This window comes from Manacus candei, unplaced genomic scaffold (genome assembly GCF_025592945.1).
Source record: "Manacus candei isolate 608988 ecotype Guabito, Panama unplaced genomic scaffold, ASM2559294v1 h1tg000006l, whole genome shotgun sequence".
Classification (NCBI taxonomy): Eukaryota; Metazoa; Chordata; class Aves; order Passeriformes; family Pipridae; genus Manacus; species Manacus candei.
In genome coordinates this window covers 207,632-232,210 of record NW_026138054.1, presented here as the reverse complement: position 1 = coordinate 232,210, position 24,579 = coordinate 207,632, and the positions used below count along the sequence as shown (strand labels likewise).

The window sequence follows — 24,579 nt, the reverse complement described above, 5'->3', positions numbered from 1 at the left end:
TCCCCCACGGACCCATCCCCATCCCTCAGCACCACCCGCCTTTTCACCCCACTTCTTGCGACACGCCGGGGCTGCTGACGCGGATCCCCGGGACCGGCCTTGACCCAGGCAGGAGGGAGCATCCCCGGGCACATGTAGGAGGGCGTTGGAGCAGTCGTTGCCCCGGGCTGAGGAGGGGGCACATGCACACCACGGGGCTGGTGACAGGGACAGGAACTGCCCCAGGTGTTGGGCCCCGATAACCCCCTCCCCCCCGAGGCTGTTTACAGCCCATCTCATGACACAGAGGGCACGTGGGGCTCTTATCATCGTTCCCAGTTCGCTCCGGGGGCACGAGGCCAAGGCAGGCAGGGCCATGAGGCAGCAGCCACCCCAGCACCCTCACTCCCCAGAACCACAGGCACTGCTGGCATACGAAGGAAATCTTTATTGAGTCCGAGGTAGCAGCAGTGATGGGGCCAAAGGGCAGCCCCCAGGACCCCCGCGCAGGATGGCGTCCCCGAGCACGATGGTGTCTGCACCACTACAGCAATGGAGGCAAAGCTGAACACAGCACAGCCTGTGAGGGGGGTGCCCCACCACCCCCCAGCCCTCCCCTCACACGGAGGGCAAGGACCAACCTACATCCTTCCCCCAAGGAATCACTGCCGGAGGATCTTCATTAAAGTCATTAGAAGTGAAAAAGTGGCCCGCGGTAACTGCTAATCTACAGCTACAGCGGAGCAGAGGGGCCACCTGGGGGCATGTACAGCCACGGTGGTGCACCCCCCACAATGTTAGCGCCAAGACATTTTATATTAAAAAAGATACTTCAGTGACAGCACTAGGCAGACATGGGGGAGCCCCACCCCACAGCAGGCAGCTTCGGTGGCTCCTGGAGGCAGGGCAGCAGTGGGAAGCAGGAGCAGTGGGAGCCCTGGTGCCCTCACAGGGGTACCTTCAGGACAGCAAACCTGAAGACGGCCATGATGGCAGCGCTAATGAGGCCGGAGATGGGGACGGTGACAAACCAGGCCATGAAGATGTTGCGGAAGAGGCGCCAGTCCACTGCCTTCCTGGAGCGCAGCCAGCCCACTGAGACCACTGAGCCCACCTGCCAAAGGAGCCAAAGCATGGCTCAGCACCGCAGTGAGGGTCTGCACCCACCTGACGTGCACACCTTCACCTGACATGCACCCCACAGCCCTGGGTCCTGCTCCAGCCTGTAGGGACCTCACAGAGTGCAGGCAGGGAGTGCAGGGCAAGGAGCTACCACCCCAGAGGGGTGTTAGGGACAGGGCCCTGCAGCACTTGGGTTCCCACGGCCTCTTGGCAGAGCCCAGGGGACCATGAAAGGCGTTTTGTTTTCCCATCACCTTCCAAGTGCACCAGGGATGCCCCCCCCAGCCCAGGCAGCCGCTGCTGCCTCACATTGAGATGCAAGTGGCATAGCCAGGAGCTGACAGTGGCTGGAGGCCCAGAGCGGGACCCCACACACAGCTTGGCCCTACGAGCACTAAGTTTCGGGGACGCTGAGCTCGCACTGAGCCAGCACCATCTCCCCTGCCAACCCCCCTACCTTGCAGTGAGTCGTGCTGATGGGGAGGCCAACATTGGAGGCAATCACCACTGTCAGCGCCGATGCCAGTTCGATGCTGAAGCCACTGCAGGGACAGAAAGCAGATGAGAACAGAACCAGACACCCCAAAACACCCAGTGGGCTCAGCTCAAGGCAGCACAGCAGTGTCAGCCCCTGGCTTGGCTCTCCAGACACTCAGACCAACCCCCTTCCAGGATGCAGGGAGGTGTCGGAGCCACACATGCCCCTGCTTCACCATTGAAACCCCTCAGAGAAGGGATGCAGAGAACAGGATGCAGCTCTCAGGCTGCCTGGAGCCTCCCCTCTGCTTCATGGCACCCCTTACCTGGATGGTGTGATGGGAGTCAGGTCCTTCCCCATTGTCTGGATGACTCTCCTTCCCCAGACCCATAAGCCGATGCAAATCCCCGCACCCCCATAGAGCAGCAGCCAGATGGGAGTTGCCACCTTGGTAGCCACATCGCCCGTCTGATAGACCAGGTAGAGTGCGACCAGGGGCCCTATGGCATTGCTGGAAGAGAAAGAGGATCTGGTCTAGAGGGACAGAGGCTGTCTGCAAGACAGAATATCCCTGGAAGTGTTCAAGGTCAGGCTGGACAGGGCTTGGATCAACCTGGTCTAGTGGAAGGTGTCCCTGCCCATGGCAGGGGGGTTGAAACAAGATCATCTTTAAGCTCCCTTCCAACCCAAACCATTCCGATTCCATGATTCTGTGGGCACTAGCCCCAGCCAGCAGCCCCCTCAGCTCCCGCTGACCCCACTGACCTGACATCATTGCCACCATGAGCAAAGGAGCCAAAGCAGGCCGTGAGGATCTGCAGGAACTGGAAGAGCAGGGACACCTCAGGCTTGTCCTGGTCGTGCCACTCTTCCAGAGAGCTGCTGCTGCCTTTGCGGTCACTGACACCCAGCTCTGCCTGGGCCGTGTTCAGGTCCACATCTACAGCTGGGTGGGTGTCTGCCACTGCATTGCAGTAGCTGGTGTAGCTGTCCATGCGGACTCTCTTCTTAGTGTCCACCACAGACCAGCTCAGCCTCTCCCCCTCCTCGCCATCCCTGGCACGCAGCGAGTCCAGGGGCATGCCGCAGATGGCCATGGTGTAGGAGGTGTAGCTGTTATTGCGCCGCAGGGGCTTGTCCCCCGAGTCTCCCATGCAGTCCCCCATCTTGGCCAGGTGTAGTTTGTGCAGCAGCTCCTTGTAGAGGCCAGAGTCCTTGTGCACGGTGTGGTACTGGTACTGCCCACCTGAGCCCAGCTGGTGGCCCACTGCCTGGCTCAGGTGGACCAGGTTGCCATTGGGCAGCCGCACAGCTCCTGCCGGGGGGGACAACAGGTGGGGGGTTAACACCCAGGGGTGCCTAGGGTGGGGGGAGTCCCGCCACTCATATCACCCCCCACTACTCACCACTGTCAATGCTTGTCTCCTTCAGGTCGAGGCTGGGAAGCCTCTCCTGCTCTGGGGCCTCCTCCAGCTCCCCCAGGTTGAAGGAGACCATCCTCTCCTCCACCGCTGCCCGGGTGGGCATGGCCGACCCCACATCAGCAACAGGGCCCTTGGCATCGCCCAGGGGCACCTTGGCCTCCTCTTGCTCCTCCTTTGGGCCAACGTTCTTCTCCATCAAGGGGCTTTCAGACGGACTCGATTTGATCTCTCCTGTGAAGAGGGGCAGCTGCCATGAAACTCCTTCCCATCACTGAGCCCAGCACCAGCAGCAAGCCCACACCCCTCACCACTCAGATTTATGGCAGCCAAATAAAATTAACAACTCCCCCTCCCATCCTGAACTTTGGAAGCTGCTGGGCAGTCACACCTTGTCCCAGGCACAACAGCCAAACCATCTAAGCCAGCTCATCCCCTATTTTTAGACCCCCCCCACCCACACGGGGTGTGGTAAACACCATTATGGGGCATTTATGCCGGTAATGTCTAGGGCAGAGGTTCCTCTTTGGGCCATGTTTGTCCCATCCCCATGAGCCGCAGTGGGATGCTCTGGACCCACTTCTGGAGCGGCTGTGACCCCTGAAGCTGACAGAAGCTGCCCAGAAGAGCCCAGCTCCTCTGCCAGCCTGGCAGCTCCAGCCTGGGCTCCTCTCCAGCTCCCACTGGTGGGTGACAAACCCAAACAGGAGCCGGTCTCCACCTCTCAAAGGCAGCCTGTTTTCCTGCCCCCTCCTCCCCCCCCCCGGAGGCAAACCAGCAGTGCTCAGCCCTGAAGCTGAGGCTGTTCCTCCCACTCTACCGGGAAAAGCATGTTTTCTCCAGGTGAAAACATGAGGTCAGCTCCTTCAGACAACAACTAAAACCACCTCCTTGTCACAAACATGACCATTTCCCAGTCACTTTGTTTGCCTCAAGGGCTGGGCTGTGGCATCAAACCCCTCATCCTGGAATTCAGTCCCTGCAGAGCTGTCTCCCTCTGCATGCCCACTTCCTCTCAGGGATGCTGTGGGCAGGCAGGGAGCCTGTCTGGCAGGCAGCAGAGACTGCCTTGCCTTGCAGGCAGGAGTTAAGCTGAACAGCTGGAAGATTGTCAAGAGCAGCCATAAAGCTGTTAGTCACACCCTAATTACACCAGCATGACAAGGACACCGGTTAGGTTATCCCCTCATCGCCAGCTCCGGAGGCCCCAGCCTGCACATACTATTGATATTCAGGACCACACGCCGCTGCTCAGGAGGCAGAGCTCGAGGCTGCTCCTTTGGATGCCTTTCAATAGAGTGGCTTGGGTTTTTTTGCTACAGGGAATTTCATCAGCTTTAAACTTGTGATCTGCATCGGCCGGGCCAAGGATTGCTCTGCATGTATGAGAGGATTAAAGGTTACGGACACGTTGTCTCCTGCCTTCTCTGTCCTCTATTAAAGTGGCACCAGCTTTATGACACTTCCCACAGCTCAAGGACAGATCACCCCGCAGATAAATTGGTCCCAGACACAGATCAGCAGCACAATGGCTACTCTGAGGGTGTTTTGGGGTGCCTGGGTTGGGAGCAGGCAGGGTCCAGCATGGCAAGTGCCCCAGTGACTCAGAGCAGGTTAATCCCTGAGCAAAGATGAGGATCCTGCTAATAACAGCCCCACAGCTAATGGGATCTGCTGCTGGAAAGAGAAGTCAGCTAGCCAGAGCATGCCCTTCCCCAAGGATTGCAGAGGGATGCAGTACTTACGGTCGATTTTCTTCTTCATTCTCGGACATACAAAGAACCAGACGACGAGAGCACAGACAACAGCACTGCCCGCCGAAATTAGGAGGATACCCCACAGAGGAAGTTTGTCAAAGCCCAGCACTAGGAAATAAAACAACGGATCTTTGAAAACCTCTGGGCAAAATGCTCCTCAACATACGACTTTGCTTTTCCCAGGCACAGGGACTCCATCACCTGCAACAGCCCTGCCAGCTAATCCACCTGCCAGGGAGAAACGCTGCTGGGAAGGCACTGCTGACTGCACTGACCCAGCAGTCCCCCAGGTCACATCCCCATCAGCTGCTGACCCACACACAACTCCTTTCCCCAGCCAAACCCCGTGGGGAGCAGTGCATGCCCTGGGCTCCACACAGCCCTGGTCTCCTCACTTGCTGCAATGTCAAAGAAAAAAACACGCCTCCCAGTGCAGCTGCTGCAGCACCGGTGCCACTTCCCCACTCCGCAGAGGACACAGAGGCCTAGGCTACTCCCACTGGAGCCCACTGACCCCTCTGGATGCCAGGGAAGGCAGCTCTCCTGCTCCAGGAGTCACCGGGGATTTAAGTTTCATGGCATCTGAGGTGATACGTGACCCAGTTAGGAGCATTCTCACAGGCAGCCTGACTTTGAGCAGAGGGTTGGCATCGTGTGGCCCTGGTCAGGGCATCAGGTGCTTGTGACCACCCAAACCGTAAAGTTTTTTTCTGCAGGCAGTGACTTACTGCTCCTAAGGAACCCTAGCACTCCCAGCCACCTCACCCACGCACAGGGCTTCCTGCAAACCCTGTGCTTAAGAGACCCAGAGCTTGCCCAGCATTTAAGGGCTCAGGATAAACATGAATCCACCTTGAGGATGCCAAATGATTAAGTGATTCTGGAGCAGCTACAGTGCCCCCAGCACCATTGCAGCCCTGCCCTCTCCCCCATGCTGGAGAGCCTGGAGAAGGGGAAGCTGACATCCCTCCAAAAATTTTTCCAGTCACTGTTTACAGACCAAACCCTACCAGAGCCAGCACCAACTGCCCACATCCCACCTCCAGCAGCTCCTCCACAACAGGAAACCCACACTCACACCAAAAACAGCTCATGTCGAGTCACCCCCACAGACAACAGAGGTAATGGAGTCCCCAGCTCCATGGCAAATCTGCCTGTCCCTGCTGAGCCCTCTCCTAGTCCTGCTTGTGACCTGTCCCCTACACAACAGCCAAACAGCATCTTAGTTTGGCTTTTCCAACTGAAGCCAAGACTCCTCAGCACAGGAGCCACCTCTTCTTGCCAGGAATAATTAGCTTGTTTTTAGGGACCAGGTGAATGAGGAGATGCAGCCCCCATCCCTGCTCCTAGCCCCACCAGCAGCAGCCCGAAGAGTCTCTTCAGCAGCCGCCAGGTACCTGAGCTTTAGCACAGGTAAGAGAAGGGAAGGGGAAGTCATATTATAAGCCAGTCCTGGGAAGTCTAAGGAGAAATGTCTGGAGGAGTTTAGTTTGAGCAGGTCTCTTTGGTTGGGCAACTACCTAGCCCAGACAGCGCAGGCCAGCCTGCCGCCTTCTGTAATTGGCACAGGCCAGCCGCCTTCTAGGAGATCTCAGCCCTGTAAAGCAAAAAAGGGGTAAATCGTGCATTTAATGGAGGCTTTAGAAAGAATTTCAAAAATTCAGGTTCAAGTATTCTGCTGTGTACTTACAGGGCGCCCCAGTGTACATGATGGAGAAGAGGTTGATCCCCACAGTGCAGGCATAGAAGACGGGCAAAGCTCGCAGGCCATTGGGAACAGGATCTGCCTGGAAAACACAGATCAGTGCTGTGGAGAGGCAGACCAGGGGGCTGTGCAGCAGCCAAGGAGCAGCCCAGCATCAGACCCTTTCCAGAAGGGGTTTGTGCCCTCTGTCACCTGCCGATGGCAGCTCCTGCATGTTCTGCCAGGAGCCAGAGCTCCCAACAGTCTTTAGGGAACAACACACAGCCAGACCCTCCACCAGCTGGGAGGGCAGGAGGTGGCAGAATACTGTGAGTCCCACAAGGCTCCCCAGGGAGCCAGGGCAGGCCCTGCTGAGGGTCCCAGTACTTCCAAACCTAGAGCATCTCATCTCTTCCTGGCTCCCGAACCCTTCCCCTGGCTCCCCAGCTTGCCACCTCCACCTATGTTTTCCTTTTAATTCCCCAGGCACTTTCAAAGCTTTTACCTCTTTCCAGCTGACTTGGACAAAATAAAAAGTCCATTACTCACAAAGCAGCTTATTTGACCACATACCTGCGCTGTGAGCCTCTTGCACCAGCAGCAGGAGCATTTAATCCATGCTGCTGCCCAGCAGTCAGGGTCTGGTATCAGAAAAAACACACTGAACCTTCCTGAATGCCAAGCAGCGCAGAGCAACCGGACTGTTCAGCACCAGAATGGAGCGTGACAAGGCCAGCCCTGCTTTGGGAGGCTGGTTACACAAGATTACTGTGACAGTAGTGACGCTGAGCAGTTTGAAAGGGCTGCCAGTGATAAGATCTTAACATCTCTTGAACGAGAAATCATTAGAACTAAAACTTGAAGGAATTTAACCTCAGATATACAAAAGAAAATGCTGGAGTTCTCTGCATAGCTAGTAGGACACCTCTGCTCTGGGCTGACAGCATCCTGTACTCAAAAAGATGATGTCTAAGGCTGTCACCTTCTTTTCAAATACTTTGCATGTCCAATCCCTCTTCCTGGGTTTTCGACACTCCCCACAGTGGAAATGTGTCCCTGGAGCCAGCCTGAGCGCCCCTCACCTTCCTCAGCTGGAAGAAATGTGCTTTCCTCAGCCCCAGGGACAATTCTGTCCCTCCCAGCTGAGGAAAGCCAAGGCTGTGGGTCACTGCATTCACCTGCAGCCTGTCCCAAGGGCAGGTCCAGCCTTGTACCAAGATTTTGGAAAAGCCCAGCTAGTAGTTCTGACCTTATCCGTTCTGGGCTACTTCACTACTGCGAAATGGGACTGTTCCTGCTTAGGCCAAGCAAGACAATTCCCTTATTTCAGAGGAGGGAAGGTGATGCCACTGCACCCTCCAGTTCTGCTGTGTGGAGTGGCCACAGGTCCCCTTTTCCCACCACTTCAGCTCCCAAAGGGCTCCCCTGGTGCCAACACACAGACTCCAGGACGTGCCTAGAGAAACTCCGGTGACCATAAGCCAATCAATGAGTCCATCAGGAACAGCCAAAAGCCCCAAAGTGTCAGAATATGGGGCAGACAACCTTACCTTACAGAGGATGAACCTCTGGACGAGGAAGAACAGAATAGCAGACATGATGCCCGAAAGAAGGGGTGAGATGAACCAGGACAACACTAGGAAAGGAGAGGCACGATTAGCATCATGCTGCTGGACAGGGAAGCCCAGGGAGGCCATGCTAGGGTGGACTTACCAATCTTCAGCAGCTCAGACCACTTGACACCTTCTTGCCCTTGGGCCACCAGTGAGAAGCCAATGGTCGCTCCAACGATGCAGTGGGTACCAGAAATGGGAAGCTTCAAGAATGAAGCTATCAGCTGCCACACAGCAGATCCTGGAGAAGGAGGAGAAGCCTAGTAAGAAAGCCAACACCGAGGCACCCTGGGGCACACTGCCCCCCCCCATTGTGACACCCCTGTTCCTTACCAAACATGGCGCTGATCGAACCTGCCATCAGCAGCTCCTGGGTGGAATTGTACATCTCCACATCAATCAGCCCCTTCCTGATGGTCTCACTGACCTTGGCTCCCAGCAGGACAGAGCCCACTGTCTCGAAGATGCTGGCCAGAATGCAGGCCTGCCGCAGGGTCACCACCCCCGAGCCCACGGCGGTCCCAAAGGAGTTGGCCACGTCGTTGGCACCGACAGAGAAGGCCAGGACGAAGGCGATGATGAAGCCCAGGATCAGCATCCAGAGGAAGCCGGCCATGGGGGGGGTCGGCACCGCAGGGGTCGGTTCCATGGTGGGTGCAGGGCGATAGGTTAATAACTTAGATATAAAATTAAATAGGGGGGGTTGCTATAGGGCACGGGGGGGCTTCGACGTCCTACGGGCCCGCCGGCTGTGGGTGCTGGGGGCTAGGTGCCACGCCATGGTCTGCGCCGCTCTTCATCCTGCGGGAAGGACGGGGATCGGGGGTGGGGGGCGGGTGGGTGGTACCGGATACCGGACCTTCCCGCCGCCGGTAAGGGCCGCTCCCGCGCGCGCCACCGCCCCCTCCCGCCGCCGTGTGTGTGTGTGTGGGGGGGGGGTGCGTGTGCGTGTGCGCGCGTGTGCGCGCGTGTGCCCGCGCCCGCCCAGCCACCGCCCGTCACCTCCGCTCACCGGCTGGGCGAGGCCGGGCCGCGCTGTCGGTGTCGATCCAGTGCCGCCGCCGCCCCGCCGCTCGAGTCCGGTCCCGTTCGGATCGGCTGGTTTGGGTCGGGTCAGGTCAGATCCCGTCCCGTCCCGTCCCGTCCCGTCCCGTCCCGTCCTGCCCCGTCCGCCCCCGCTGCCCCGACTGGCGCGGCCCCACTGCCCGGCGCGCTTTAACACCGCCCCCCACGTGACCGCCGCCCCGCCCCCTCGCCAGAGCGCGGCACCGCCCTCGTCGCCCATTGGCCCGATGTTGGCGGGAGAGGGCGGAGCCGTGCCGCCATTGGGCAGCGGCGAGCATAGAGCGCGGGCCTGGCCTTGCCCCCCGCGCGGGCAGCGCGCCCGGGAACCACGTGCGCGCTCAGTGGCGCCCCCGGGGCGGGGGCCCCGGCCCGGACCCCGCACAGCCCGGCCCGGCAGCGGTACAGCCCAGCGCCACACAGCCCGGCCCCGCAGAGCCTAGCCCCGGCACAGCCCGGCCCTGCACAGCCCGGCACCGGTACAGCCCAGCACCGGCAGCAGTACAGTCCGGCCCCGCACAGTCCGGCCCCGCACAGTCTGACCTCCGCGCAGCTCGGCACCGGCAGAGCCCGGCTCTGGCACAGCCCAGCCCGGCGGTGTACTGGCTCGGCTCTGGCAGAGCCCAGCATTGGTGTGGCACATTCTGGCATTCTGGCGCGGGTGTGGGCTCTGCCCAGTAGAGCATGGGCTCTCCTAGGCTCGAACACGGCCTGGCGCGGCTGTGGGCTTGACTCTGGTGTGGCACAGGCACAGCCCAGCACGTTTGGAAGCCCAGGCTGGGCTCTAGCATAGGCCAACACAGTTGCACTCCCATTTGGGTCTGTGTGGGTTTGGCCCACATCTGGCATGGCTCTGCTCAGCCCCAGCGTGACCAGCATATGCCAGGCACAGTACTGGTGCTGCACTGGCCTGGAGGGGCACCAAGCTGCTGACTACCAGGCTGGCACTACAGTGTGGCTCAATCCCACTCCAGCTCTGAACTGGCATCACAACTGTGCCAGCACTCTCTGGGACCAGCACCCAGCAGCAGCACCAGCCTAGGGCCACCCACTGGCCCAAGAGGCTCCCACCTTCCCCAGACCAGGTTTGTCCCTGGCAAAGATCACATGCAGGGACTGAAACCAGTACCCACCAGGACTGACCAAGACACCAGCACTCACAGCTGAGTGGAGGCAGCTTAGGGGGCCCTATGGTGTCCCAGCAAGTTCCCAGGAGGTCCTGTTGGGTCCCCTCAGCACCCCAAGCCTGGGTGGCACAACCAAGGGTGCACCCCTGTACCCAGCTGGTGCGCACCCCTCTGTGAACGTGTGCTCACATAGCCCCCACGTGCATATGCACGTGCTGGGGGCAGATGTGTGCCCCAATGGGGGGGGGGGGGGGAGGTGCCAGTGCCCATTCCCATCTTGTGGTGACCGTTGCCCAGCAGGAACCACGGCTCAGCAGGCAGAGCCCACAGGCAGCCCCAGGGCAGCAGGTCAGCCAGCACGGGAAGCCAGGCTGTGCAGCTGGGGGTTGTGCCCCTGCCACAGGTCGGTGGCTGGGGGCTGTTGCAGGCCATCGAGTTGCAGGGATGCTGGTGATGAGGGGTTGCAGATGGCATCAGGTGTGGGAGGAAGTGACCAGGGTGCCCCAGCCCTGCTGCCTTGCTGCCCCTGCGTCACCCGGCCAGAGTCCGTCCCATGTCCCCAGAGGCCCTGTGCCCTAGGCCACGTGAAGCACCAGGCGCATAGAGCCACAGCACAGCCTAGGCTGGGCCTGGGGGGCGAGGAGAGGCATGCACTTGGAGCCTGGGGACCCCCTGCCCCTCTCAGCCTGACAAAGCAGTAGCAGGGGCTAACCCCACACCCTTACCCTGTCCCCACCCTGCATTCCTGTCACCCCTGGGTGGCTTCATCTGCTCTAAATGTATGAATTGGTGGGGAAACTGAGGCAGGAGTCCCTGGATGAAGCTGGGAGGGTCCACAACCTGGGCCTCCAGGGATCCAGGTGTGTCTGCACTCCTGCTTAGGCAGAGGCAGCCCTGGGGGGCAGTACCAGGCACAAGGGCTGCAGCACTGCACATGGGGCACAGCACTTGAGCATGTGGGGTGCAGCACTGAACAAACGGGGCACAGCACAAAGGATGCGGGTTTGTGGCTGGGTGTGGAGGGGTGCAGCACTGAGCACAGAGAGTGCAGCACTGAGCAGAAGGGGATGCAAAGCCTGGCACATGGGGAGCAGTGTTGATCACATGGGGTGCAGCACTGAGCAGATGGGGTGCAGAGTCAAGTATGTGCTGGGAAGGAGCAGGCTGGGGGGCTCTTGGAGTTGCTCCCATGCCAATACGCTGCAGGTCTCCAGCACTGGAGGGGACCCTTGGACCTCTGTCAGCTTCACTTTAACAGCTCCCTCCAAGCAGTGGGACTGCGACATTGGAGGCATTTAAGGCAGTGGGGCAGCACTCCGGGAGCTGGGTGGGAAACACCCCAGGTGCTGCTCCAGCCCATGGCCATCTCACCTACAGACCTGCAGGCTCCATCCCCCCTCCCAGTAACAGCAGTAGTCTGTAACTCCTGCATGGGATACATTGGCAGTGCAGGTGTCTGAGACTGTGGAGCCTTTGATGGGAGCTGAGCCTTCTCTGAAATCTGCCTGCTTGGCACTCCCAGTCCCTGCAGGTGCCCTGATGTTCAGTGGCATCACCGGGCACCCCAACACTCGCTGGCACACTGTGGACCCCTAAGTGTCACCAGCACGCTCCAGAAACCCTCAGCATCCCAGTGTTCAGCTGCCCTCCCACCCTGGCTCTGCTCCTGACTGATCCTCTTATTTCTCATTGTCCTACTGAATTGTTAATTAGTAATAAATTAAAATTATTTTCTCTGAGTCAAGTGTTTTGCCCATGACTTAACTGCTGAATGATTTCCCTGTCCTTACCTTGCCCCAAAAGCAGTTTCACTGCTCACACCTCTGTCACACATGCTCTTGTTGTCCTCTCCTGCACATCCAGAGCACACCACTTCCTCTCTGAGGTTGCTCTGGCTCCTTGGCCAGCTCACAGCTCCCCTCCTTCCCCAGTGCCTATTCACACCTCTTCCCTCCATGTCCACTCTGACCCTCCATTTCTCCCTTGTTCATGCTCAGATCCCTTTTATTCACCAATCGGGATCTCTTACTTCTCCTCCCTCTCCTCTTCGGATGCTCAGCATCCCTTCCTTTCCTCCGTCCATGCTGGCATCTCCTCCATGGACCCCTGCCCTTGCCACAGACCAAGGGGTCTCTGCTCGACCCTCTGCCAATCCTTTCCCCTCCCAGGACAATGGCTCTGGTCACCTCCTCACACTCCTGTTCCTCTTGCCCTGTGGCACAAGAGGGGTGAGATGAATAGAATCACAGAATCGTTTGGGTTGGAAAAGCCCTCTGAGACCTTTGAGTCCAACTGTTCCCCCAGCACTGCCAAGGCCATCCCTGACTTATGGCCCCAAGTGCCACATCTACATGTCTGTTAAATCCCCTCAGGGCTGGAGACTCCACCAACCAATGTTATCAGAGTGGAGCCTTCTCCACAAGCCCAATAGATACCCAGAGGTGTCCATGTGCACACAGGGGAGGGCGAGATGTCCTGCCCACTTCCCACAGGTCCTGTTCCTGGTGGAGGAACCACAGCCTGAAGGGATGGGCTCTCTAGACCCCACGTTCCTCCTCCTCCACTTTTCCTGGCTGCTCTGTGTGTCTCCAGCCTTGGCAGAATCTTTCATGTTTGTGGGGACAAGAGAAAACAATGGCAGAAAATGATCCCCTCTGGGCCCTGGCTGAGCCCCAGCCTCTGTCCAGGGACCTCTGCAGCCCTGCATGACATCACCCGGGTGTCCCTTTAGCACTGCCAAAGTGGGGATGGCTGGGTGCACAGGAATAAGAAGGGCAGGTCAGGGATGCCATCACAGGCAATGCCAACCAAAAGGCCCCAGAGCCCTCAAGTGCCACTGCCACAGTCCTCTGGCAAGAGTTTAGAATTTTGGCAGAAAACAAACCCCTTTGTGTTCCAGCTGGTCCTGAGAGGTCAGAGGGGCTGGGGGCAGCTGGGCTAAATTTCAGAATCAGGCATTGTAAGTCTGTTCATATTCAATGAGAACTTCCATGATTCAGATTGACAAATAGTTGGGTTTATCAAAGCAACAGGAAAGCAGGTTCAGAATAAATGCACAAACAACAGAATGTTAATATGTTGTGACAGAAGGTATGAACAGAAATATCTCTCTCTCTCTATATATATATATATGTATATATACACATGAGTAAATATTCCTGGGTCTGTGAATTGCCAGAGGCTGGGAAACACTCGATGCCTGTTCTGGACAGAGCCAGACATGGGGTCCCTGTGATTGAGCTCCATGGGGGATGCCTCTGCAGGCAGCTGCCCTTTCCTGGTGTTCCAGTAAGCTGGGATGAAAAAAGCCCTGCCAGTTCCCTCACCTGACTCCTTTCTTTGCCATATGTGCCCCCCTGCATGGGAGACCCCCACCGCGTGCTGTGTGCTGGTGAATCACTGGCAAAGGTATTAGTGAAAACAAACTTGAATCACAGAATTACATTATGGGTAAGGTTGGAAGGGACCACAGTGGGGTCATCTCGTCCCACCTCCCTGCTCAAGCAGAGTCATCCCAGAGCACATGGTACAGGATTGTGTCCAGATGGTTCTGGAATATCTCCAGTAAGGGAGACTCCGCAACCTCTGCAATCTATTCCAGTGCATGGTCACCAGCACAGAAAAGTTCTTCCTCACGTTTAGGTGGAATTAATATGAATTTCCAAAAACACAACAAAGTGTGCTGGCCAGGGTCACTATTGCTTATGGAATGGATAATACGTATAGTGAAAATCAAATCAGAAACAGTTAGAATCAGTGGTAAGTTAGATTCCATCAGTACCCAGGGGACCCCCAGGCCTCGCAGTGGCACCCATAGGAATTTGCTGCCAGTACAATCCAGTCGATTGTGCTGCTGATCTTTATTTAAACGCTCCTGCAAATATTCTGCTGGCTTCTGCCCGGCTGTTGGGGCGCTCAGAGCCGGCTCTCGAAGCTGCGAGGCGCCTGCGGAGAGAGGAAGCTGCTGAGGCCCCACCACGGCCGGGGGTGCAGGGTGGGTGTGAGGGTGTGGAGCAGCACTGGGTGCCCCGAGGGGTGTGGGCACCCGGCTGCACAGGGGAGCTGTGGGCACAGAGAGCTCTGGGCAGAAAACGGGGCACCAGCTCACAGCACAAATCTCTGCTGAGTTTGGGCAGTGGCAAACTGGGCACCCAGAGCACCTTAGCTCAGAAAACCCCATGGCTGCTCTGGCTGATAGCAGCCATCCAATACCAGTTTGGCAACTCCCCCCAGGCCCACCAACTCACTTTCTCCTCTTCCTCCACAAGTGGAATACACAATACAATGCCATCCCCAGCAGAATTGAGCCCAGGACAGCCACGATGCCTTCTATGCAGTACGTCTGGAAGGTATCAGCACCCACAGAGTTTGGGTCTGCCCTGCCCACCACAGCGTTTGGGTCTGTCCTGCCATCCACAGTGTTTGGGTCTGTCCTGCCATCAACAGCATTTGGATCTGCCCTGCCCACCACAGCAATTGGGTCTGTCCTGCCATCCACAAGGTTTGGGTCTGCCCTGCCCACCACAGCGCTGGTGAATCTTCTGCCATCCACGGCGCTGTTGAGGCTGAGGCTGTTCACACCTGGAGGAACAATTGTGCACATCAATGTGCCCTGACATTGCCAGAAAATGTTCTTTCCCACTTTGTTGGCATGTCTGAATGAGGGAATATCCTGGGTGGCAACATTTCTGTGGCTTCAGTAGAAGCCAAGGAAATTCCCAAAGGCCTGTGGTGGTTTGGGCTAGGCCTTCCTTGGTGACCAGTTTGTAACCAAGGAAGGGCCCAGATTTACCCAGTATTCCCTACGATTTTTACATAAGCCAGACTATAAGAAGAAAGGAGGAAAGGCCTTTGCTCTCTTTCCTTCCGGCGGCTTGGAGGTGCAGGTTCCCTGCTGTTGATCTGCCCTGTCGGGGAGCAAGGCCTGGTTAGGCCTTGTCGACCTTGGGAGACAGAGGTTGCCGGCGATCGTTCCAGAGCGACTCTCGGTTGTCCCAAGGAGAGTAGTGAGCTATTTCTTTGCTAACTCTTTTAGTGGATAGATATTGGGCCACTAATCGGGATATATATATTTTTTATTTTTGGTTTTGTTCCTTTTCCCTTCCCCCTTCCCTTTCCCTTGTGAAATTGTATATATATTTCAATTGTATATACCTGTAACATAAGTGTAAATATATTTATATATATTTATATATATCACTTTAGCTGTCTCTCTCTCATTTCGGGTTTTCTTAGTTGTTTTTCTCCCTCTTCTCCCTGAGGTTTGGGGGGGGGGGACGACTTCTTGTGGTAAGGTTTGGAGACTTGGCAGGGAGCCAGCTTCAAACCATATCACTCTTATCTGGTGTTTCTGCCCGGTTATCTTTGGTTTGTTTTGGTTTTGCCGTGATTGTTTAGGAACAAGTCTGGGAAGGGAGTCAAGTTGGTGCAAACACTGCCCATTGTTTGGGAACACTACTGGGAGAGCTGCCAAGAACCTTTGTTTATATAAACATAGCTTTGTTTGGGAACAAAGGAAGAAAAATATATAAACATGGCCTTTTTATTCATTTTCTTGGTTATTTTGGCCATTTTTATATATGTTTCTGGGTATCCAGTGAGAACTAACCCAAAAGGCATCTACCAATATCTGCCTTTCCTTAATTATGACATCAAAGGCCCAGTGACTGAGGTCCCTAGGATGAAAATTGGCCCCAATCCTTACCTAAATTGTTTGACAACAGTTCTACTATTCCTAAAAGCTATGGAAGTGGTGTTTAACATTGGAAAGGTGGTGTGGTACTGCTTTCCTTGTTGCAGGAAAGGCCGAAACTCAAAGGGATTTGTTGGAACTTTGGGAAGGGCCTTGAGAAAACCAGTCCCTGGATGTCAAGGAATCTGGGCCAACTTTGGTAAATTGGTAGGGCACGTGACACCTCCCATTAGTTGGGATTTCACACCAGAGCAGGTGTTTGATCCTGACGAGATGGCACATCGTTTGGCAGAAGGGTGTTTTTCTTACAAGGACCCAAATACACAGTTTTTTGCTGTGTACTGTGGCCTGGCGAGTGCCTATCGAGCTGCTGTGGACTACGCTTGGAAGGCTAAGGCTGAGGCAGAAACTCAAACCCTGCCACCCGAGACTAGCGCCACCTCTACTACATGCACTGAAAGCGGAACCCAGACTACACCACCTGAGATACCTCTCGCCCCTGTAGTGAAAAGGAAGTCGTGGGTATTGGCACCCGAAACTTTAAGCCTACGACCAGATGGAGAGCAAAACAAGTCAGACGATAACGGAGAGGGGACTGATACTGATGCCAGTGCCAGAACTCCACCTCCACGAGCAGTACCACCCCCGAAAGTGGAAACTACAATTTTGCGGTCAATGACCCCAGCAGAACTCCGGGACTTACAAAGAGACTACACACGTCGACCTGGTGAGCGAATTCTAGCATGGTTGCTCTGATGCCGAGACCGTGGGGTTAGAGGTCACATACTGTCAACTGCTGAAGCAGAACAACTAGCTTCCATCTCCGGAGACCGTGAACTTGATCACTTGATTGCAGAGGAGAGACCAGACCTCAGTCTTTGGGCACGACTTGTCTTAAGTGTGAGACAAAGGTTTCCATTTAAAGACTATTTACCGTGCCCCATGAGGAAGTGGACCAAGATAGAAGACGCCATCCAGTACCTAAGAGAACTGGCATTGTTGGAAGGTATGTATGATGACCCTCAATACAATCCCGTCACTGATGATCCAGAGAATGTCGCTTGTACAATGCCCATGTGGAAGAAGATAATCCAGGGTGCTCCTGCATCATATGTTCATACCTTGGCAGGAATAATGCTTCCAAACATGCCAGAAACGCTTGTGGGCACGCTGTGCACGGTTCTGCGACATCTAAAAGAAGCAGTAGAATCTAGGAATGAGTTTTCTAGAGACTATTTTGATTCTAGTTACAGACGAACACCTGAGAGAGAGGAGCATTACGGGCACTCTGAATATGAAGATGACTACGGAGACCACAGGGACAGACGCTACAGAGACTGATCAGCAGACCGGTCTCAACCACGATCTCGATCTTGGTCCCGGTCCGGCTCGTGATCTCCTTCCGTCACACGCAGAAGGAGCGAAAACCCTAAGCGTAGACCTAAGCGCAGTGAACTATGGTCCTATCTGCGTGCCCATGGAGAAAACATGAGGAAGTGGGATGGTGAATCTACTTCCAGACTTGAGGTCAGAGTGAGAGAACTAAAACGCAAGGAAGCTGATAAGAAAGTTGTCTACGTAGTAGATGCAGACTTCTTTGAAAAGGAATTGAGATCTCCCAGACGCAGGAGGTCTGGAGTCCGTTTCCAGGATGACAGGAAAGCCTCTGACAAGCCGAAGCACAGATCCAACGGTGAATGCTCTGACCAGAACCAATAGAGGGGCCCTGCCTTCTGCCAGGAGAAGGAGAGGGACAAGAAAGATAACAGGGTTTACTGGACTGTGTGGGTTCGATGGCCTGGCACATCGAATCCTCAGAGATACCAAGCATTAATAGATACCGGCGCACAGTGTACGTTAATGCCCTCAGGACATGTGAGCACAGAGACTGTTTCAATTTCTGGGGTGACAGGAGGGTCTCAAGAGCTGTCAGTGGTAGAGGCCAAAATAAGCCTGACAGGACACCAATGGGAAAAACATTCCATTGTGACAGGGCCAGAAGCCCCTTGCATTCTTGGCATGGATTACCTCAGGAGAGGATACTTCAAGGACCCGAAGGGGTACCGATGGGCTTTTGGTATAGCCGCGGTGATTGAAGAGGAATCCAAACAATTATCTGCCCTGCCTGGCCTCTCAGAAGGTCCTTCTGTTGTAGGATTACTGCGAGTTGAGGACCAGCGAGTGCCGACAGCCACTAAGACAGTGCATAGGCGACAGTACCGGCCGAATCAAGATGCTGTGATCCCCATCCATAAGATGATCCGCAAGTTGGAAAGCCAAGGGGTGGTTAGTAGAACACATTCACCCTTCAATAGCCCCATTTGGCCTGTACGTAAGTCCGATGGCGAATGGAGACTGACCGTGGACTATCGTGGCTTGAATGAAGTCACACCACCATTGAGTGCTGCTGTACCAGACATGTTGGAGTTCCAGTACGAGCTGGAGTCCAAGACAGCAAAGTGGTATGCCACCATCGACATCGCCAATGCATTCTTCTCCATTCCCTTAGCAGCAGAGTGCAGGCCGCAGTTTGCTTTCACGTGGAGAGGTGTGCAGTACACGTGGAACCGACTGCCCCAGGGGTGGAAGCACAGTCCAACAATCTGCCATGGACTGATTCAGGCCACACTGGAGAAGGGCAAGGCCCCAGAACATATCCAGTACATTGATGGGGGGACACAGCAGAAGAAGTTTTCAAGAAAGGAGATGAAATCATCCAGATTCTCCTCGATGCCGGTTTCCCCATCAAAAAGAATAAAGTCAAGGGACCTGCCAGAGAGATCCAGTTGCTAGGGGTGAAATGGCAAGATGGACGACGCCAGATACCAACAGATGTCATCAATAAGACTGTAGCCATGGCTCCACCAACCAACAAGAAGGAGACGCAAGCTTTCCTGGGGGCCATAGGCTTCTGGAGAATGCACATCCCTGGGTATAGCCAGATTGTGAGCCCTCTTCACTTTGTGACCCATAAAAAGAATACCTTTCAATGGGGTCCTGAACAGCAACAGGCATTCAAACAGATCAAACAAGAGATTGCACATGCCGTGGTTCTTGGACCAGTTTGGACAGGACCAGACGTGAAGAACATACTCTACAGTCCAGCTGGAGATAAAGGTCCCTCCTGGAGCCTCTGGCAAAAGGTGCCTGGTGAGACGCGAGGGCGACCACTTGGCTTCTGGAGCCAAAGCTACAGGGGTTCTGAAGCCAACTATACTCCTGTGGAAAAGGAAATTCTGGCAGCCTACGAAGGCATACAAGCAGCCTCAGAAGTGGTTGGTACTGAAACACAGCTTCTCCTAGCACCCTAACTACCAGTCCTGAGTTGGATGTTCAAAGGGAAGGTGCCCCCTATGCATCATGCCACCGATGCTACGTGGAGCAAGTGGATAGCCTCGATTACCCAGCGTGTACGATTGGGAAGCTCAAATCGCCCTGGAATTCTGGAGGTTATCGCAAATTGGCCTGAAGGTGGGAACTTCAGTCTGGCAGAAGAAGAACAAGAGCCAGTGAGCCGAGCTGAAGAAGCTCCACCATTTGATCCGCTGCCAGATGAAGAAAGGTGTTATGCCCTTTTCACTGATGGTTCTTGACGTATTGTAGGAAGGAACCGGAAGTGGAAAGCAGCCGTTTGGAGTCCCACCCGACGAGTGGTAGAAGCTGCTGAGGGTCAAGGTGAGTCGAGTCAATTTGCAGAACTCAAAGCCATCCAATTGGTCCTGGACATTGCCGAACAAGAAGGATGGCCAAGACTCTACCTCTACACCGACTCGTGGATGATAGCCAATGCTCTATGGGGATGGTTAGACCGATGGAAGAAGATGAACTGGAGGCGTGGAGGAAAACCCATCTGGGCTGCTGACTTGTGGCAGGACATCGCTGCCAGAGCGAAGAGTCTGAATGTGAGAGTCCACCATGTAGACGCCCTTGTGTCCAAGAAGCGAGATAATGAAGAACACGATAACAACAGAGAAGCGGACCGAGCTGCACAGATCAAAGTGTCACAAGTAGACCTAGACTGGCAGCAGAAAGGAGAGTTGTTTCTAGCTCGATGGGCCCATGATGCTTCTGGTCATCAGGGCCGAGATGCCACCCACAGATGGGCACGAGACCGAGGGGTGGATTTAACCATGGATATCATTTCTGAAGTTATCCATGATTGTGAGACTTGTGCCGCTATTAAGCAGGCGAAAAGACTGAAGCCCCTGTGGTATGGTGGACGATGGGATAAGTATAAGTATGGAGAGGCCTGGCAGGTTGATTATATCAAACTGCCACAGACCCGCCAAGGTAAGTGCTATGTGCTTACCATGGTGGAAGCAACTACTGGATGGTTAGAGACTTTTTCAGTGCCCCACGCAACGGCCCGGAATACCATTCTGGGCCTTGAAAAGCAAGTCCTGTGGAGACATGGGACCCCAGAACGTATTGAGTCAGACAACGGGACTCATTTCAAAAATGAATTAGTCACCACTTGGGCGAGGGAACATGGTATCGAATGGGTGTACCACATTCCTTATCATGGACCAGCTGCTGGGAAGGTTGAAAGATGTAATGGACTGTTGAAGACAACTCTAAAGTCACTAGGTGAGGGAACTTACAAAAATTGGGATAAGAACTTAGCCAAGGCTACCTGGCTAGTTAACACCAGGGGTTCTGTCAATCAAGCTGGCCCTGCACAAGCAGAATCCCTTCACATTGTTGATGGAGATAAAGTTCCAGCAATCCATTTGAGGGGAATGCTAGGGAAAGCTGTTTGGGTTACCCCTGCCTCAGGTCAAGACAAACCCATTCGTGGGATTGTCTTTGCTCAAGGGCCAGGACATACGTGGTGGGTAATGAGGAAGGATGGAGTGATCCAATGTGGGCCTCACGGAAATTTAGCCTTGGGGAAAAACTAATTGTATGTCCTGAGTTGTGTTTTACAGGAAGCCAGTCACCAGATGAGAGAGAGAGAGAGAGCTGAACTAAGCTGATGCCGGTATCCAATGATGAGACAGCCCAGAAGGATGAAACAGCCATAAATCAGAACTGTAATTGTGACTGAGGAGACCAAAGATCTGGACTGAACTGAACTGACATTGGTATTGATTTTCCAACGACGAGACAACTGCGCCGAAAGACCAACAAGAACTATATATATGTATATGTGTATATATATACGCGCGGGATGTAGGCAAACATGAGATATAGGTGTTACGTAAAAATAGTATGGAATAAGGGGTGGAGAATGGGGTAGTTTGGGCTAGGCCTTCCTTGGTGACCAGTTTGTAACCAAGGAAGGGTCCAGATTTACCCAGTATTCCCTACAATTTTTACGTAAGACAGATTATAAGAAGAAAGGAGGAGAGGCCTTCGCTCTCTTTCCTTCCGGCGGCTTGGAGGTGCAGGTTCCCTGCTGTTGATCTGCCCTGTCGGGGAGCAAGGCCTGGTCAGGCCTTGCTGACCTTGGGAGACAGAGGTTGCCGGCGATCGTTCCAGAGCGACTCTCGGTTGTCCCAAGGAGAGTAGTGAGCTATTTCTTTGCTAACTCTTTTAGTGGATAGATATTGGGCCACTAATCGGGATATATATATTTTTTATTTTTGGTTTTGTTCCTTTTCCCTTCCCCCTTCCCTTTCCCTTGTGAAATTGTATATATATATTTCAATTGTATATACCTGTAACATAAGTGTAAATATATTTATATATATTTATATATATCACTTTAGCTGTCTCTCTCTCATTTCGGGTTTTCTTAGTTGTTTTTCTCCCTCTTCTCCCTGAGGTTTGGGGGGGGGGGGGACGACTTCTTGTGGTAAGGTTTGGAGACTTGGCAGGGAGCCAGCTTCAAACCATATCAGACCTTGCAAGTCCATGCTCTCCAGAGCCTCTCTCTCTCTCTCTCCTCTCAGCTTCGCTTGCAGTCTGGAGTGGTCGCAGTCCAGTTCTCCCAGTGTCTGGCTTTGCTCCCCATTCCTGAGGATCCTTCACATTTGCCCACAATTTTTTTGCACTCTGGCCAGGGATGGTCTGACTGGGGTAGCCATAGTCCCTGGGACTCAGCTGGAGCCACAACTGGCAGCAGAGATTCTGGACCATCCTTGCAGCTCGCCAACACCTGCAGGGTCCCTGCAGTGAGGCTCTGAGGTGTGGGCTGGGGAGGCTATGGCATGTCCCTACATTTATCCAAAACCTCTGCTGCCCCACTGTGCCGGTTAGGAGTGACCTGTACCCACCTCGTGCTATTGTCTTCAGCTGTCCAAGAATTTCATGTAGCACTTTGGATGTGTCCTGGGAAGATTGTCCCCTTCCATCTTGATACTCTGGACCTTAATGGAAAGAATAAAGTTACATTTCTGCCCCAGCAAACCCTGGAAGCAGCACTCAGGCTGTGCAGTCAGTTAGGACTGACTCGTGACCCTCTCCAGCGCAGGGTCCAGCCAAGAAGTAGGAAAAGCCCTTCCTGTGCCCACAGCTGCAACCAGACCCCCCATGAGGAGCTCCTGTCACACCTTGGGGCACCCTCTGTCCTGACTGAATAGCAGAACAGGAGAGGGGATCATGGAACAACATGGTACACCCGGGCTTTGCTCCCCATTCCTGTGGATCCTTCACATCTGTCCACAATTTCTCTTGCAGGCGCTCACCTTCCCTTTCCAGGCTTGGTGGGTGCTGCCTTGATGGACACTCTCTCTGACCGTGGGGGGGTCACCCAGGGTCACCACCCCAGCTCTCCCTCCACAGCCCAGCACCCACACTCTGAGGGGACACACTCGGGCCCTCAGGAGACACCTGAACCTCGCTCTCTCTCGCTGCCCTTTCTCCAGCATGGGCAGCGCTTGCCTGCTCCCAGTTTTCAGGTCTTGTCTCCCATGTATGGCCCCTGGCAGGACTGTCCAGTGCCTGGATAATGTGGAAAACATTCCTCTAGCCCAGAGTGGGGGCCTTCCCTAGGACTGGTCAGAACTGCCAAGGATCAGGGAAAGGTAAAGCCTCAGCATGGGTCAGGCACAGAGGCTGCAGGAGGACGGTGCAGGGTCCCTCCAAGCCATGCTGGACTCAACAGTGCAGCCCTTTGGACCCCAGTTCACAGGAGGGATCCCCTCTGTTGTGCCAGGGCCTCCAGGGCCATTCCTCGTGGGCATCTGCCAGAGTTGGGGCCTGGCCCTGGATTGCCCACCTACCCACTGCCCACGGTCGCCATGGAGCAGCCCCGGTACCTCCGACTGGCAGGGCCACCAGGAGGAGGATGAGGGCCAGGGCCCACCGTGCCTGCACCATGCTGTCACCGCTGTCACTGCTGCTGCTGGAGCGGTGCCTGCAGCACACGCCCTGCACTGCACACCATGGCTTGGCCTTATGACTTCATGGGGGGCTTTGTGACCTCGCAGGGTCTTCTACCGGCAACATTCCCCTTCCCAAGGGAAGCTCTAGCAGGGAGATTGCCAAAACTGAAACCAGTACACCGTTGAATGCTCAACAAAACAATATTTATTACAAAGAAGTAGCCAGCAAAACAAGAAGCCGAGAGACAGGAAAGAGAAGGGAAACAAGCCCCCAAGACAACCCCCCACTCACTCAGGCGTTACCAATGAGGTTGTTTTACCAATCCCAGAACGTTTAGAATTCCCCGTAGCAGAAGTTGCATCCTCGGAGTGTTGGCAGGCTCACGAGATAGTGGACGTCCCCACAAAAGACAACGTTGCCCATGTAAAGCTTGAATCTGCTCCCAGCAAGAGCTATCTGCTCTTTATACAATTAACCTGTGACATCTATCTGGACAGGTGTGGCCAGCACCGCCCAGCCAGAGGTCCTTGGTCCCTCCCCCCGTGATGTAAGTGGTGCCCCTTCTGCACATGCGTGTGTACACATCGAGGCTCTTTTCTAAATGAGTCGGAGGGCTTCCTTCATCATCCTCCTTGTCACTTTCTCCTTCAAATAGCCAGTCACCAATTAATTTCAGTTTATACAGGATGCTTCCTTCAAGGACGAAGTTCTCGTTTATCAGTGCTTGTTTTCACATAAATTGGCAGGAAAAGAACAGACTCTCGCAGGTGGTTGGGCCAAACACAGACCAAAAGCATCTAATTAAGCATAAATGCAGAGGCCCAAACATTCCGCAGCTGCCAGTGACAGATCAAGCAGGCACAGCCCTTCCCCAGTGCCAAAAGGCTCTCTGGGGAGCTGCTTTAGAAAGTTCTGCAGACTACCTGGGTGTTCACCTGTCTCCAAAGCAAACCTCAACGCTCCTGGAGCTGCCTAGGAGTGTCAGGCAGCTGCCAGCACAGACCCACCCCAAACATGGACCAAATGCCTCATGAAGCTCCCTTGGAGGAGTTGGGAGCTGACACCCTTTGTGCCCCACACTGGGCACCAAAAGGACTGTCCTGGTTTAACTCCAGCTGGCAACCAAGCACCACAAAGCTGCTCATTCACTTTGCCCTTGATGGGGTGGGGAGGGAACTCAGGAAAGCAAATAAAATAGACCCGGTGGGCTAAGAGCAGTTTAATAATTGAAACAAAGTACACTCTAATAATAATAATAATAATAAAGAGGAGAGCGAGAGAGGGAAAGAACACTCAAGAAAAAAAGTGATGTACATTACAATTGCTCACCACCTGCTGACCAATGCCAAGCCAGTCCCCAAACCCTGACTGGCCT

The 24,579-nt window shown here is 54.8% G+C and overlaps 2 protein-coding genes across 5 annotated transcripts; both read right to left on the bottom strand.

Annotated features, from left to right (window-relative positions):
* Window positions 1-412: 412 nt before the first annotated feature.
* Window positions 413-9,234, bottom strand: SLC20A1 (solute carrier family 20 member 1). 2 transcript variants are annotated; one of them, XM_051808905.1, is made up of 11 exons: window positions 9,057-9,234; window positions 8,388-8,855; window positions 8,155-8,295; window positions 7,992-8,077; window positions 6,448-6,544; window positions 4,746-4,865; window positions 2,986-3,234; window positions 2,345-2,894; window positions 1,905-2,090; window positions 1,559-1,643; window positions 413-1,093 (listed from the first exon to the last, which is right to left on the bottom strand). In XM_051808905.1, the coding sequence occupies exons 2-11, from the start codon at window positions 8,701-8,703 to the stop codon at window positions 926-928; spliced, it is 1,998 nt and encodes a 665-aa protein (XP_051664865.1). In that variant the 5' UTR covers window positions 8,704-8,855; window positions 9,057-9,234; the 3' UTR covers window positions 413-925. The 2 variants fall into 2 exon arrangements, with proteins under 2 accessions (XP_051664865.1, XP_051664854.1); XM_051808894.1 differs by having other exon boundaries at window positions 9,067-9,234.
* A 3,933-nt stretch (window positions 9,235-13,167) lies between these two features.
* Window positions 13,168-23,268, bottom strand: LOC127480728 (uncharacterized). Of its 3 annotated transcripts, none has more exons than XM_051809160.1 (4): window positions 23,102-23,268; window positions 22,154-22,246; window positions 14,491-14,824; window positions 13,168-14,188 (listed from the first exon to the last, which is right to left on the bottom strand). In XM_051809160.1, exons 1-4 carry the CDS (start codon window positions 23,196-23,198, stop codon window positions 14,104-14,106), a joined length of 609 nt encoding a protein of 202 aa, XP_051665120.1. In that variant the 5' UTR covers window positions 23,199-23,268; the 3' UTR covers window positions 13,168-14,103. The 3 variants fall into 3 exon arrangements, 2 of the variants coding, with proteins under 2 accessions (XP_051665120.1, XP_051665130.1); XM_051809170.1 differs by having other exon boundaries at window positions 23,138-23,268; XR_007908012.1 differs by lacking the exon at window positions 14,491-14,824 and having other exon boundaries at window positions 23,138-23,268.
* Window positions 23,269-24,579: the final 1,311 nt, after the last annotated feature.

Excerpts from the sequence above, each read along its gene's own strand:
- SLC20A1 (XM_051808905.1), bottom strand. The coding sequence starts at position 8,703 with ATGGAACCGACCCCTGCGGTGCCGACCCCCCCCATGGCCGGCTTCCTC. Across the intron at positions 8,296-8,387 it reads TTCGATCAGCGCCATGTTTG|GATCTGCTGTGTGGCAGCTG; the intron begins GTAAGGAACAGG and ends CTCCTTCTCCAG. Across the intron at positions 2,091-2,344 it reads CATGGTGGCAATGATGTCAG|CAATGCCATAGGGCCCCTGG; the intron begins GTCAGTGGGGTC and ends TTTCTCTTCCAG.
- LOC127480728 (XM_051809160.1), bottom strand. The coding sequence starts at position 23,198 with ATGGTGCAGGCACGGTGGGCCCTGGCCCTCATCCTCCTCCTGGTGGCC. Across the intron at positions 22,247-23,101 it reads ATGGCGACCGTGGGCAGTGG|GTCCAGAGTATCAAGATGGA; the intron begins GTAGGTGGGCAA and ends CTTTCCATTAAG. Across the intron at positions 14,189-14,490 it reads TTGTGGAGGAAGAGGAGAAA|GCGCCTCGCAGCTTCGAGAG; the intron begins GTGAGTTGGTGG and ends CTCTCTCCGCAG.